The sequence below is a fragment of the Heptranchias perlo genome, chromosome 20 (genome assembly GCF_035084215.1).
Source record: "Heptranchias perlo isolate sHepPer1 chromosome 20, sHepPer1.hap1, whole genome shotgun sequence".
In the NCBI taxonomy this organism is placed as follows: Eukaryota; Metazoa; Chordata; class Chondrichthyes; order Hexanchiformes; family Hexanchidae; genus Heptranchias; species Heptranchias perlo.
The window spans coordinates 32,953,715-32,967,760 of NC_090344.1; the positions used below are offsets into that span (position 1 = coordinate 32,953,715).

At 60.5% G+C, this 14,046-nt stretch overlaps 1 protein-coding gene across 1 annotated transcript in view; it reads right to left on the reverse strand.

The window, feature by feature from the left end:
• LOC137336020 (metal cation symporter ZIP14-like) overlaps nucleotides 1-14,046 on the reverse strand; it is a 70,028-nt gene that overhangs the window by 11,459 nt on the left and 44,523 nt on the right. The window contains 8 exon segments of the mRNA XM_068001523.1: nucleotides 867-1,065; nucleotides 1,965-2,087; nucleotides 6,711-7,052; nucleotides 7,142-7,257; nucleotides 8,833-8,990; nucleotides 9,627-9,804; nucleotides 11,925-12,111; nucleotides 13,710-13,956. Coding sequence (XP_067857624.1) covers nucleotides 867-1,065; nucleotides 1,965-2,087; nucleotides 6,711-7,052; nucleotides 7,142-7,257; nucleotides 8,833-8,990; nucleotides 9,627-9,804; nucleotides 11,925-12,111; nucleotides 13,710-13,955 — 1,549 coding nt within the window. The 5' untranslated portion in view covers nucleotide 13,956.

Below are 14,046 nucleotides of genomic sequence, written 5' to 3' on the forward strand. Positions count from 1 at the left end.
TCCTCCTCCCTCTCTCCGTTCAATCCCCCCTCCTCCCCCTCCCTCCATTCAAACCCCCCCCTCCTCCCCCTCTCCCTCCGTTCAAACCCCCCCTCCTCCCTCTCTCCCTCCGTTCAAACCCCCCCTCCTCCCCCTCTCTCTCCATTCAAACCCCCCTCCTCGCCCTCTCCCTCCGTTCAAACCCCCCCTCCTCCCCCTCTCTCTCTCTCTCCGTTCAAACCCCCCCTGGCACAGGTCTGGGTGCAGGGTGCCCCCCAGTACCAACACTGGTACCAATCTGGGTGCAGGGTGCCCCCCCAGTACCAACACTGGTACCAATCTGGGTGCAGGGTGCCCCCCAGTACCAACACTGGTACCAATCTGGGTGCAGGGTGCCCCCCCAGTACCAACACTGGTACCAATCTGGGTGCACGGTGCCCCCCAGTACCAACACTGGTACCAATCTGGGTGCAGGGTGCCCCCCCAGTACCAACACTGGTACCAATCTGGGTGCAGGGTGCCCCCCAGTGCCAACACTGGCACCAATCTGGGTACAGGGTGCCCCCCAGTACCAACACTGGCACCAATCTGGGTGCAGGGTGCCCCCCAGTACCAACACTGGTACCAATCTGGGTGCAGGGTGCCCCCCAGTACCAACACTGGTACCAATCTGGGTGCAGAATGCCCCCCAGCACCAACCAGGGCGCAGAGTGCCCCCCAGTACCAGCGCTGGCACAGGTTTGGCATTGCTTGCCCTGCGATACACACCCAGCAGGAGCAGCGCCCCCCCGGCCCCCTTTGACCAGCCCCCAGCCCCCCTCCCCCTCTCCCTGGTGAGAGTCCTGGGTTCCAGGGACACGCTGGGGCCTGCTCCCTCTCCCCTGCACTGACCTGCACAGACAAGGCCCCAGCGATGGCCCTGTCTCCCTCCACCGGGTCCTCGGCCAGCGTCCTGCGCTCGCTGTCCTCGCTGGACGGCAGGTGACTCAGGTCTCCGTTCTGCAGTTTCTCCATCACTCCGTCCTCCCGATCTGCTTTGCTGGCGTATTTCTCCGGTCGATAGTGACACTGGTTCGGGCCGGTCCCCTGCTCAAGTTAAAAGAAAAAGTGAACGACCGGCCCCCACCCCCCCGTGTAATTTTCCCACCCCCTTCGCTCCAGTTGTTATGGCTCCTAGCTGGGGTACGGGCTACAGGTGGGACCCCTGAAACCGCAGGGTGGCGGCCGATAGCATGACTTTGGGAAAAGGTCCAGAGGGGGGCTACGAGAATAATTGCTACCTCAAAGAACCTCGGCTACTCAGAGAGGCTCCAGGGCCTTTGGTCTGTTTTACTTTAGAGCAGCGTAGGCTTAGAGGTGACCTGGTAAAGGTAGTAAGCGTTTAGTCGGGATGCTCCAGCCACCATGGCGTGCTTGGGACGGACTTGGTGGAGCCGCTCGCTCCCCTGCCCGGCACTTTCGTCTGTTTGTATCAGTGCGCTCTTCCGCCATGGGGGGCCTCGAGCTGGGCCGAGAGAGGGCCGACAGGGACACCGTCACGCAGGGCTGGGCGAGGGCCTTGAGGGAGCCGAGCAGGCCATAAAACGCAGGTCAGCGAGCTCAGCACAGGCCAGGGATTGGGGCCTGGAGCCTTTTCCTGGTCCGGGCGACCTCCCGCCGATTTAAGGCCTGTCCTCAGGCCCACCGACTCTCAACCGCCCGATATATTCGCAGGACAGATGCGGGGGTTGAGGGGGAGGCAACTGGTAAAGCGAACTACTTTGCGCTGTGCACAATCACACGAAGCGTGGTGATTCGGCTGCCGATTGTATCCTGCAGCGGGGTGAAGAGGCTGCAAGTAGTTCCGTGGCGGCCATCTTGTGAGTGGCGTTCGCTGTTTCTGTCCGGCGTCACGATCGAAGGAGACGCAAAACACCCGGAACCTAGTCCCAATCTTAACGTTGCCAACTCTGGTTGCCACTCCACCGGGCCAGTCACCACCTTACCTTATCTTTGGGTTTCAGCACCATCTTCAGGATCTTCTCCGTGAAGAAGAAGAGGTAGAATCCCCCGAAGACCACCACGGACTTTGAGATGTAGTCGGCTTTCTTAGGGTCAAATCCAAAGGCCTACGCGAGGGTAACACAGTATAACGTTAAAGGGACAGCCCCTCGAGCCTCATCGCCAGACTTGGTCAATTCAAGACACACAGCAGTCAGCCTTCAAACATCGCACACTCCCAGGAGCAGAGCTAAATAATCGGCCCCCGGCAAAGCCAACCGAACAACCCGCCCCCCCGGCAAAACCAACCGAACAACCCGCCCCCCCGGCAAAACCAAACGAACAAACCGCCCCCCCGGCAAAACCAACCGAACAGCCCGCCCCCCCCCGGCAAAACCAACCGAACAACCCGCCCACCCGGCAAAACCAACCGAACAACCCGCCCCCCCGGGCAAAACCAACCGAACAGCCCGCCCCCCCGGCAAAACCAACCGAACAACCCGCCCCCCCGGCAAAACCAACCGAACAACCCGCCCCTCCGGCAAAACCAACCCCCCCCCGGCAAAACCAACCGAACAACCCGCCCCCCCCGGCAAAACCAACCGAACAGCCCGCACCCCCGGCAAAACCAACCGAACAGCCCGCCCCCCGGCAAAACCAACCGAACAAACCGCCCCCCCCGGCAAAACCAACCGAACAACCCGCCCACCCGGCAAAACCAACCGAACAACCCGCCCCCCCGGGCAAAACCAACCGAACAGCCCGCCCCCCCGGCAAAACCAACCGAACAACCCGCCCCCCCGGCAAAACCAACCGAACAACCCGCCCCTCCGGCAAAACCAACCCCCCCCGGCAAAACCAACCGAACAACCCGCCCCCCCGGCAAAACCAACCGAACAGCCCGCACCCCCGGCAAAACCAACCGAACAGCCCGCCCCCCCGGCAAAACCAACCGAACAACCCGCCCCCCGGCAAAACCAACCGAACAACCCGCCCCCCGGCAAAACCAACCGAACAACCCGCCCCCCGGCAAAACCAACCGAACAACCCGCCCCCCCGGCAAAACCAACCGAACAACCCGCCCCCCCGGCAAAACCAACCGAACAGCCCGCCCCCCCGGCAAAACCAACCGAACAACCCGCCCCCGGCAAAACCAACCGAACAGCCCACCCCCGGCAAAACCAACCGAACAGCCCGCCCCCGGCAAAACCAACCGAACAACCCGCCCCCCCCCGGCAAAACCAACCGAACAGCCCGCCCCCGGCAAAACCAACCGAACAGCCGCCCCCCGGCAAAACCAACCGAACAACCCGCCCGCCGGCAAGACCAACCGAACAACCCGCCCCCCGGCAAAACCAACCGAACAACCCGCCCCCCGGCAAAACCAACCGAACAACCTGCCCCCCCCGGCAAAACCAACCGAATAATCCTTCCCGGCCAAACCAACTGGATCACCAACTCCCGGGCAGAACCAACTGGATCACCAACTCCCAGGCAGAACCAGCCGGATCACCAACCCCCGGGCAGAACCAACTGGATCACCAACTCCCAGGCAGAACCAACCGGATCACCAACTCCCGGGCAGAACCAACCGGATCACCAACTCCCGGGCAGAACCAACCAGATCACCAACTCCCGGGCAGAACCAACCGGATCACCAACTCCCGGGCCGAACCAACCGGATCACCAACTCCCAGGCAGAACCAACCGGATCACCAACTCCCAGGCAGAACCAACCGGATCACCAACTCCCAGGCAGAACCAACCGGATCACCAACTCCCGGGCAGAACCAACCGGATCACCAACTCCCAGGCAGAACCAACCGGATCACCAACTCCCAGGCAGAACCAACCGGATCACCAACTCCCAGGCAGAACCAACCGGATCACCAACTCCCGGGCAGAACCAACCGGATCACCAACTCCCGAGCAGAACCAGCCGGATCACCAACTCCTGGGCAGAACCAACTGGATCACCAACTCCCAGGCAGAACCAACCGGATCACCAACTCCGGGGCAGAACCAACCGGATCACCAACTCCGGGGCAGAACCAACCGGATCACCAACTCCGGGGCAGAACCAACCGGATCACCAACTCCGGGGCAGAACCAACCGGATCACCAACTCCCGGGCAGAACCAGCCGGATCACCAACTCCCGGGCAGAACCAACCGGATCACCAACTCCCGGGCAGAACCAACCGGATCACCAACCCCCGGACAGAACCAACCGGATCACCAACTCCTGGGCAGAACCAACTGGATCACCAACTCCCAGGCAGAACCAACTGGATCACCAACTCCCAGGCAGAACCAACCGGATCACCAACTCCCAGGCAGAACCAACCGGATCACCAACTCCCGGGCAGAACCAACCGGATCACCAACTCCCAGGCAGAACCAACCGGATCACCAACTCCCGGGCAGAACCAACCGGATCACCAACTCCCGGGCAGAACCAACCGGATCACCAACCCCCGGACAGAACCAACTGGATCACCAACCCCCGGGCAGAACCAACCGGATCACCAACTCCTGGGCAGAACCAACTGGATCACCAACCCCCGGGCAGAACCAACCGGATCACCAACTCCTGGGCAGAACCAACTGGATCACCAACTGGAGAGCAGGAGACGATCATTCGATCTCCCAGGAGATGTGGTCACTCCGAGAGGGTGGTCAGGTTTCCTGGGCTTTGAAACAGGATCAACTTAATCTCAAAACCACTCCCTCTTTGACGTAACCGAGACGGGTCGACGGGACAACCAGGCAGCAGCGGAACAGAATTCGGCCGAATTCGGCCGGTCGTTAAAACCCGAGTTTAGATCTCCTCTCAACTTTCTACCTTCTTCTGAGAGCCTCAAGTGCTCCAGTGTCACCTACTTGCTACATCTTCTCTCCCAGTCTTGTTGGTACCTCCCAACCTGGGCCCTTGGCTTCTCGCTGAAACGCCACCAATCCGAAGCAGTCCCGCCTCACTTGCTTCAAAGCCCTCGTCTCGACCGAGCCAACGGGGGATTTAAACAAACAAACAAAAAAAAATATACACAACCTGCTCAGTGCCTGCCATCTGGGATGATCCAAGCCCGCTCCTGGGAAGCTAAACCACTCGCGGTAAAAGCGAGCAAGGACAGCGGGAATGCTTCACGGTGAACTCCCAGAGCCGAGGAACTCAAACACGCACACAGTCAGAAACAATGAACGTTACAAACAGGAATTCGCTGCCTCGCTCAGTGTGCATGGAGAGGGGGCTTTGGGTTGGCTTATCTCTCAAATGTCGGACGATCGATGGGGATACAGGCAGCCATTTGGGTAAGGTGGCCGCCATTTCACCTCTGACCTCAAGGCTTCAGGCGCTTCCTAACACGTGACCTGCTTGCCTGAATTCTGCTTTTTTTGGTTCAAAAGTAAGGCCATTTCACACCCCTCCCCCCCTCGCCTCCATTTTGCATCTCACAAGATGGGTTCAAATGAAGACTGTTCTTCGGCCAATTTGATCCCCAACCCGACCATCCTCCAGCTGTTTCTCAACAGCTGGCGTCTGGCCCTCCCTGGCAACCTGTTCCAGTTGTCGAGCACCCTCTGTATAAACAGCGACTCCCAGATGTGTCCTCAACCTGCCCTTTGCAACCCTTGACCCTGTGACCTCTTTACCTGGCGAATCTGGGGCCTACGATGTCAAGCCATTAATGAGGTTTTCAATGTGTTTTCACCAGCATCAAAACACAGATTGGGACCCGAGACCTGTTCCCATCCCTTATTTTTAATTGTTCTTTGTCGCTGGCAAGGCCGGAATTTATTGCCCGCCTCTAGTTGCCCCCTGAGAAGGTGGGCCTTCATCTTGAACCGCTGCAGTCCGTGTGGTGAAGGTGTTAGGCCGGGAGTTCCAGGATTTTGACCCAGTGACGATGAAGGAACGGCCGACATGTGTCCAAGTCGGGATGGGCTGTGCGTGACTTGGAGGTGGTGTTGTTCCCATGAACCTGCTGCCCTTGACCTTCCAGGTGGTGGAGGTCGCGGGTTTGGGAGGTGGTGTTGTTCCCATGAACCTGCTGCCCTTGACCTTCCAGGTGGTGGAGGTCGCGGGTTTGGGAGGTGGTGTTGTTCCCATGAACCTGCTGCCCTTGACCTTCTAGGTGGTGGAGGTCGCGGGTTTGGGAGGTGGTGGTGTTCCCATGAACCTCCTTACCTTGACCTTCCAGGTGGTGGAGGTCGCGGGTTTGGGAGGTGGTGGTGTTCCCATGAACCTGCTGCCCTTGACCTTCTCGGTGGTGGAGGTCGCGGGTTTGGGAGGTGGTGGTGTTCCCATGAACCTGCTGCCCTTGACCTTCTAGGTGGTGGAGGTCGCGGGTTTGGGAGGTGGTGGTGTTCCCATGAACCTGCTGCCCTTGACCTTCTAGGTGGTGGAGGTCGCGGGTTTGGGAGGTGGTGGTGTTCCCATGAACCTGCTGCCCTTGACCTTCTAGGTGGTGGAGGTCGCGGGTTTGGGAGGTGCTGTCGAAGAAGCCTTGGCGAGCCGCTGCAGTGCATCCTGTAGACGGTACGCACTGCAGCCGCGGTGCGCCGGCGGTGAAGGGAGTGGAAGTTTAAGGCGGAGGGCGGGCTTGCCGATCGAGACGACTTTGATCGCCAGTTGTATCTTGGATCAGGGAAGAGTTCGGCGAGCAAACAAAGACAGACGGGGGCCTTCGACCTGAAAGCACTCTCTCCATGCACCGCTGACGCTCGGCGAATCAGGAAGGATCACGGTACCTCCGGGATGAGCTGAAAGAGGGCGTTAGAGTAGAGGGTGCCGATGGCCAGGGCAATGAAGAAGAGTAGCAGCCTCTTGTAAAAGGTTCTTCTCATGAATGGCACTACGCTGGCCCCGACCAGGGAGCAGAGTGAGATGACCGACACACACAGAAAACCATAGCCCCAGACTGCCCGACCCGACAGGCCCAGGCGAGGACGAGGCCCAGTCGCGAATTCCACACCGGGGAAGGAGGGGACAGAGACAGACAGAACAAAGGGGCGGGGACGGAGGAAGAAAAAAAAAATGGAGAAACCATTAAATGAATCCAAGATGGCCTCGTCTTCCAGACGGGTCCGCGGCTGGAGATTGCCAGCAACCACTTTGATTGTTCTGAAGGACGAGGAACGTATTCTAGCCCATGTCCGTTGATTTCTAGAATAACCTTTACCTCCGCCGATTCTCCCAGCGTGGGGTCATGGCCATATATCCATCCACCGGGTCCCTGCCTCGTTCCCCTGAAGGTGCTGATCCTTGCTTCGGCAGGGGGCACGAAGGAATGGTCCCCTACCGGCACAAGAGAATGCCGGATGCTCCAAGCGTGAGCCCAGACGCCGGCTCTTGGCCAGGCTCGTCGACTGTGGTAGGCAGTGCGGGCCCAGCCTGACCCTGTCCTCGGTGGCCAACGGACGGTGAGTCGGAGACGACAACCCGGCCGATTTTGACTCTTCCTAACCCACGGCACTTTGGCCACTCCCAGCCTCCGTACTTCTACCTTGGCTGGGATTGGCCAGCTTCCTGGTCCGTTTCGGCTCGGCAAAATGGCCGACGGCCACATACCTCTACCCGATGGTCACGTTAGACCGAAGTGGTGCGGGAGCAGTCTGAACACTGAGGACTCGTGACAGAGCCGAGTTTTGATTGGCGCCCCCGTGACGTTGCGACCCGTGACCCTTTGTAGAACCAACCCAATTGGAGAGAGGCCGTATTTACAATGGGCCCACACAATTCGGAGGAGGGGTCTGTTATTCGAGCAATCACACCGCTGCAATCACAGGACAGAGAGAGAGAAAAAAAAAACAGCCCTGGGTTTCAGGCAGCAGAGTCACAGAGTCCCGATAATCGGCCAAGGAACTGGGACTGGACAGTTTGCAGTTGATGTTGTGAACAGGACTCCAATTGTAACGAAAGGGAACTGGCTTCAAAGGGGTCGAGGAACGTCAGCGTCGATCTCGAGTCGCTGCAGGCCGCACGGGACAACCAGAGTGAGACGAAGGGAGCTGCCCTCCATCTCGGGGTCAATAGGTGCGAGCTCGTCTTTGATCTCGGAGGGAAAAGTAAATACCCAGGGACTTGCAGGCCTCTAGCCTGGGCATATCCTAAAGGAGGGGAGCAGCAGGTAGGCTGTAGGGTTAGGTTTATTCCAGATGGGGACCTTCTAGCTCGGCCAAGCACTGGCTAACATCTGGTTCATTCCAGATGGGGGATGTTCTAGCTCGGCCAATCTCTGACTAACCATCTGGTTCATTCCAAATGTGGACCTTCTAGCTTGGCCAAGCACTGGCTAACATCTGCTTCATTCCAGATGGGGACCTTCTAGCTTGGCCAATCTCTGGCTAACATCTAGTTCATTCCAAACGAGGACCTTCTAGCTTGGCCAAGCACTGGCTAACATCTGCTTCATTCCAGACGGGGACCTTCTAGCTTGGCCAATCTCTGGCTAACATCTGCTTCATTCCAAATGGGGATGTTCTAGCTTGGCCAATCTCTGGCTAACATCTGGTTCATTCCAGATGGGGGATGTTCCAGCTCGGCCAATCTCTGGCTAACATCTGGTTCATTCCAGATGGGGACCTTCTAGCTTGGCCAAGCACTGGCTAACATCTGGTTCATTCAGATGGGGGATATTCTAGCTTGGCCAATCTCTGGCTAACATCTGGTTCATTCCAGATGGGGGATGTTCCAGCTCGGCCAATCTCTGGCTAACATCTGGTTCATTCCAGATGGGGACCTTCCAGCTCGGCCAAGCACTGGCTAACATCTGGTTCATTCAGATGGGGACCTTCTAGCTTGGCCAATCACTGGCTAACATCTGGTTCACTCAGATGGGGGATATTCTAGCTTGGCCAATCTCTGGCTAACATCTGGCAGAACCACACGCCAAGTGTTCTAGGCGGCGAGGGCTTTCCAAAACCGCGTCCCCCACCACCTCGACCTTTCTGTAACAATTCTGATGATACTTGGGGCTCGGACGGTCAGTGGTCACCAGGTGCGGAGCAGGACGTGGACTCTTAAGCTGCCTGAAACCCACGGAAACGTCGCAAATACCATTGCGAAGGGGGCTTCAACACATCTGAGCACCGAGGGCAGTAACCTACAGCGTTAAACATACAAACAGCCATACGAGCATCAGTCTCTCCTTTCGAATCCCGCTGTACGACGAGATGGGCCACGCGTAACAGAAGGTGTATTGTTCACCCGCCCAGATCAAGATTCAGCAAATCCTGGCCAGTGCTGACCTGGCCACACACTCGAGCGTTGCCAAACTGGATATGCAGCACTGCCTTACGAGGTGTGAATTTTAATGGTAAGAGGCCGAGATAACACGCAGCATGTGCAAGGGAGTGCCTTGCACAACTCCCAGTCATCTCCCTCAGGTTCAAGTGGCCAATTATATCACCGGGGGACAATTTATTGTTGAGAGAGCATGCGACAGGACGTAATGGCGAGTCGGCTGTTGCTATGGTCCGTGCTCGTAGCCCCTGTCCACAATCCGTGCAGAGATACCACACCAGACACTCAGGAGCGTTGAGGCAAAACAGTTACGACAAGATAAAGTCCGACAGCACCCTGCGAATTCCACCCCCCCCCAGATGAATCTCAGTAGCGCGGAGATGGGGAGCGAGGATTTATTTTTTTGTTGTCGTTAATTGTACTGCACCTCTGGGATCAGCTGCAAAATGGCGTTTGAGAGCAACGTGCCGATCGCCAGCGCGACAAAGTACGTCAGCACCCTGCGGAAAACGGCCTTTCCCTGGCACAACAGCGTGATGGTGACTCCAAGCAGAGAACTGAGGTTTATCACGGTCACACTGACAAACCCGAACCCCCACACTGTGGAGAGAGAAAGACGTCGGGGAGGGTGGGGGTTATTCCATCGACATTTAAAAACCCAACTGGGCCGCCATTTCATCAAGAGCAACCTCCCGATTCTACAGGACGTCCCAAAGCGCTGAAGTACTTTTCGAAGTGTAGCCAATTTGCGCACAGCAAGATCCCCACGAACAGCAATGTGATAAATGACCGGATCATCTGGTTTTTTAGTGATGTTGGTTGAGGGATAAATATCGGCCCAGGACACCGGGGAGAACTCCCCCCTGCTCTTCCTTCCAATAGTGGCCGTGGGATCTTTGACGTCCACCTGAGAGGGCAGACGGGGCCTCGGTTTAATGCCTCATCCAAAAGACGGCACCTCCCTCAATACTGGCACTAGGAGTGTCCAGCCCGGATTATGCCCTCGAGTCTCTGGAGTGGGACTTGAACCTACGACCTTCTGACTCAGAAGCGCGAGTGCTGCCCGCTGAGCCACAGCCTTCACTTTCCATCTCTGTAACCCTTCAAGGTCCTTGTCGAGTAGGCCTGGGAAGCTTCGCGTGCTGCCCTGTCGGAGGTGCCGTCTTTCGGGTGAGACCTTAAACCGAGGCCCCGTCCGCCCTCTCAGGTGGGCGTAAAGATCCCAACGGCCACGATTGGAAGAAGAGCAGGGGGAGTCACTCAACTAAAATGGGATAGACTGGTCATTATCACGTTGCTGTTTCTGGGATCTTGCCGTGCGCGCGAAGCGATTGCCGGCAGGAAGCCAGTCGATCGAGGGTGGGAGCGCTGGGCTGGTTCGTCGCCCTCCCAACCCCCACAGGGTGCCGAGGGGGGAGAGGGAGCGGCGAGGGGGTGGGGGGAGGGGGAGAGGGAGCGACGAGGGTGGGGGGGGGGGGGCCCCCGAGAGGGAGCGATAAAGGTGGGGGGGGGGGGCCCGAGGGGGAGCGATAAAGTTGGGGGGGAGCCCGAGGGGGAGCGACAAAGGGGAGGGGGGCCCCCGAGAGGGAGCGACAAAGTGGGGGGGGCCCGAGAGGGAGCGACAAAGGGAGGGGGGGGGGGGCCCCCGAGAGGGAGCGACAAAGTGGGGGGGGGGGGCCCCCGAGAGGGAGCGACAAAGTGGGGGGGGGGGCCCCCGAGAGGGAGCGACAAAGTGGGGGGGGCCCGAGAGGGAGCGACAAAGGGAGGGGGGGGGGGGGCCCCCGAGAGGGAGCGACAAAGTGGGGGGGGGGGGCCCCCGAGAGGGAGCGACAAAGTAGTGGGGGGGCCCGAGAGGGAGCGACAAAGGGAGGGGGGGGGGGGGCCCCCCGAGAGGGAGCGACAAAGTGGGGGGGGGGGCCCCCGAGAGGGAGCGACAAAGTGGGGGGGGCCCGAGAGGGAGCGACAAAGGGAGGGGGGGGGGGGGGCCCCGAGAGGGAGCGACAAAGGGAGGGGGGGGGGGCCCCCGAGAGGGAGCGACAAAGTGGGGGGGGCCCGAGAGGGAGCGACAAAGGGAGGGGGGGGGGGGGGCCCCCGAGAGGGAGCGACAAAGGGAGGGGGGGGGGGGGCCCCCGAGAGGGAGCGACAAAGTCGGGGGGGGGGGGGCCTGAGAGGGAGCGACAAAGGGAGGGGGGGGGGGGGGGGGGCCCCCGAGAGGGAGCGACAAAGGGAGGGGGGGGGGGGGGGCCCCGAGAGGGAGCGACAAAGGGAGGGGGGGGGGGGGGGGCCCCCGAGAGGGAGCGACAAAGGGAGGGGGGGGGGGGCCGAGAGGGAGCGACAAAGGGGGGGGGGCCCGAGAGGGAGCGACAAAGGGGGGGGGGCCCGAGAGGGAGCGACAAAGGGGGGGGGGGGCCCGAGAGGGAGCGACAAAGGGGGGGAGGGGGCCCGAGAGGGGAGCGACAAAGGGGGGGGGGGGCCCGAGAGGGAGCGACAAAGGGGGGGGGGGCCTGAGAGAGGGAGCGACAAAAGTGGGGGAGGGGGCCCGAGAGGGAGCGACAAAGTTGGGGGGGGGGGGGGCCCGAGAGGGAGCGACAAAGTGGGGGAGGGGGCCTGAGAGGGAGCGACAAAGGGGGAGTTGCCTTGTCGTGTTTGCTGTGTCAGGGTGGAGCCCAGCGCGGGTGAGTCTGCTCGGGTTGGGCTGTGTAAGAGTGACGATGGCCTACCCTCAGTGGGACTGGGCTTCATGTCCGGAGTCTCCTCGTCCTCCTCGTCCTCCTGGTTTTCTCCCGCACAGGCCCCGCTCTCCAGCTGCTGCAGGATGGTGGGACAGAACTGCCTGAAGGCCGCACCGTCTATTCTGCTGCTGTTGTTCAGGTTGTGGGCTGTGAACAGCTCGGAGGAAGAGAAGCACTGAAAGGGGAGAGGACACATCGCTGAAGTCACTCCTCATTTACTCCCCGGTGTGTCGGCCTCATTCCCCAGCCCAGTGACCAGACCCTGGCTCCTTCTCCCTCATCTTTTCCCCACATTCTGCTCACTCTTTCTCCCCTCCCCCCCTGTCCTCTCGCACCCCCTCCCCTCCCCTGTCCCTTCCAGCACCCCCCACCTCTCTCCCCTCAACACCCCCGCCCCTGCCGCAACCCCCCACCCCTCTCTCCTCCCGCCCCTCTCCCCTCTCCCCTCCCGCACCCCCGCCCCTCTCCCCTCCAGTACCCCTCCGCCCCTCTCTCACCCTCTCGCTCCCCCTCCCCTTTCTTTCCCCTCCCACTCCTTTCCCTCTCCATCTCCCCCCCTTCCTTCCATCTCCATCATCCTCCCCTTTCCTCCCACTCCTTTCCTTTCCCTCCCCTCCCCAACCCCTCCCAACCTCCTCCTCCCCAACCCCTTCCATCCCCCTCCTCTTCCCTCCCAACCCCCTCCTCCTCCCCAAACACCTCCTCCCTCCCCAACCCCCTCCTCCCTCCCCAACCCCCTCCCATTCCCCTCCTCCCTCCCCAACCCCTCCCATTCCCATCCCCCTCCCCAACCCCTCCCTCCTCCCAACCCCTCCCATTCCCCTCCTCCCTCCCCAACCCCTCCCATTCCCCTCCTCCCTCCCCAACCCCTCCCATTCCCATCCCCCTCCCCAACCCTTCCCATCCCCCTCCTCCCTCCCCAACCCTTCCCATCCCCCTCCCCAACCCTTCCCATCCCCCTCCTCCCTCCCCAACCTTCCCATCCCCCTCCTCCCTCCCCAAACCCTTCCATCCCCCTCCTCCCTCCCCAACCCCTCCCATCCCCCTCCTCCCTCTCCATCCTCCCCCCTCCCCAACCCCTCCCTTCCCCCCTCCCCTTTCCCTTTCCCCATCCCCCTCCCCTTTGCAGGCTACGGGAAGGCTATTCATTTTTCTCAGTCTTGTCTTGGGGGAGGGGGTGAGAGAGAGGAGGACGAGGCAGACGAGGTTGAAGAAACGGTGGGGAAGGAGTCCCGTGTCATTTCGGGCGGGCCGGAGTTGGGGAGACACCAAGACAACGATCCCAAGACGTTTGGGAGGCTGTCGAGGGCAGGTTGGGAGATGGTTCGGGGAGAGAATACCTGGGGAGGGGGTCAGGAGCGCGACGAATGACACTCAACCTCTGTTGGGGGGCACGGAGGGAACTGGAGAGAAGCAGCAATCCAGAGACAGGCTGCAGGAGATCGCTCCCATGAGGCAGGGCGAGGCCGGAGAGAAATTCAAAAGCAAGGCCGAGGATTATGAAGAAGATTGACTGGGGCTCAGGGAACCGGTCAGCGGGACTCAGCGTGGGAGAGAGGGCACTGGGTGGACTGAAGTTCGGAAGAGTGCAGGACCGGGAGCCCAATGTAGGTCAGCGATGACAGGGGGGGGTGATGGGTGAACGGGACTTGGCGCGAGTTAGGAGACGGGGCAACAGAGTTTGGGATGAGCTCAAGTGTTCGGAGGGCGGAGGAAAGCATCGGAATAGAAGTTGGCGGAGGGTGAGTGGGCGGGCGGCAGTCGAACCCTCACCTTGGAAAGGTTAGCAGTGCCCGGCCCGGGCGGCATCCTGGCGCTGCCCACGCCCACGTCCAGGCGGTTGAGGAGAGCCTTCAGCTGGTGGAGCGCCAGGGCCTCATTGTCCCCGTAGCGATCCAGTAGGTCCCGGAGAAAAGCCGCCGGCAACACGGTCCGGTTCCCCTCCGCCCGCTGCGCTGTCAGCCGAAACGCCAGCAGCGAGGTCAACCACAGGATGCCACAGTGACGCTGGGGACGCATGCTGAAACACACACAAACGGTCAAAGGTCAGCACCCTGCGGTCAGAGCCGAGCGTTCCCTCAGATCGAGGCCTCAGCACCATTTCTCAGAC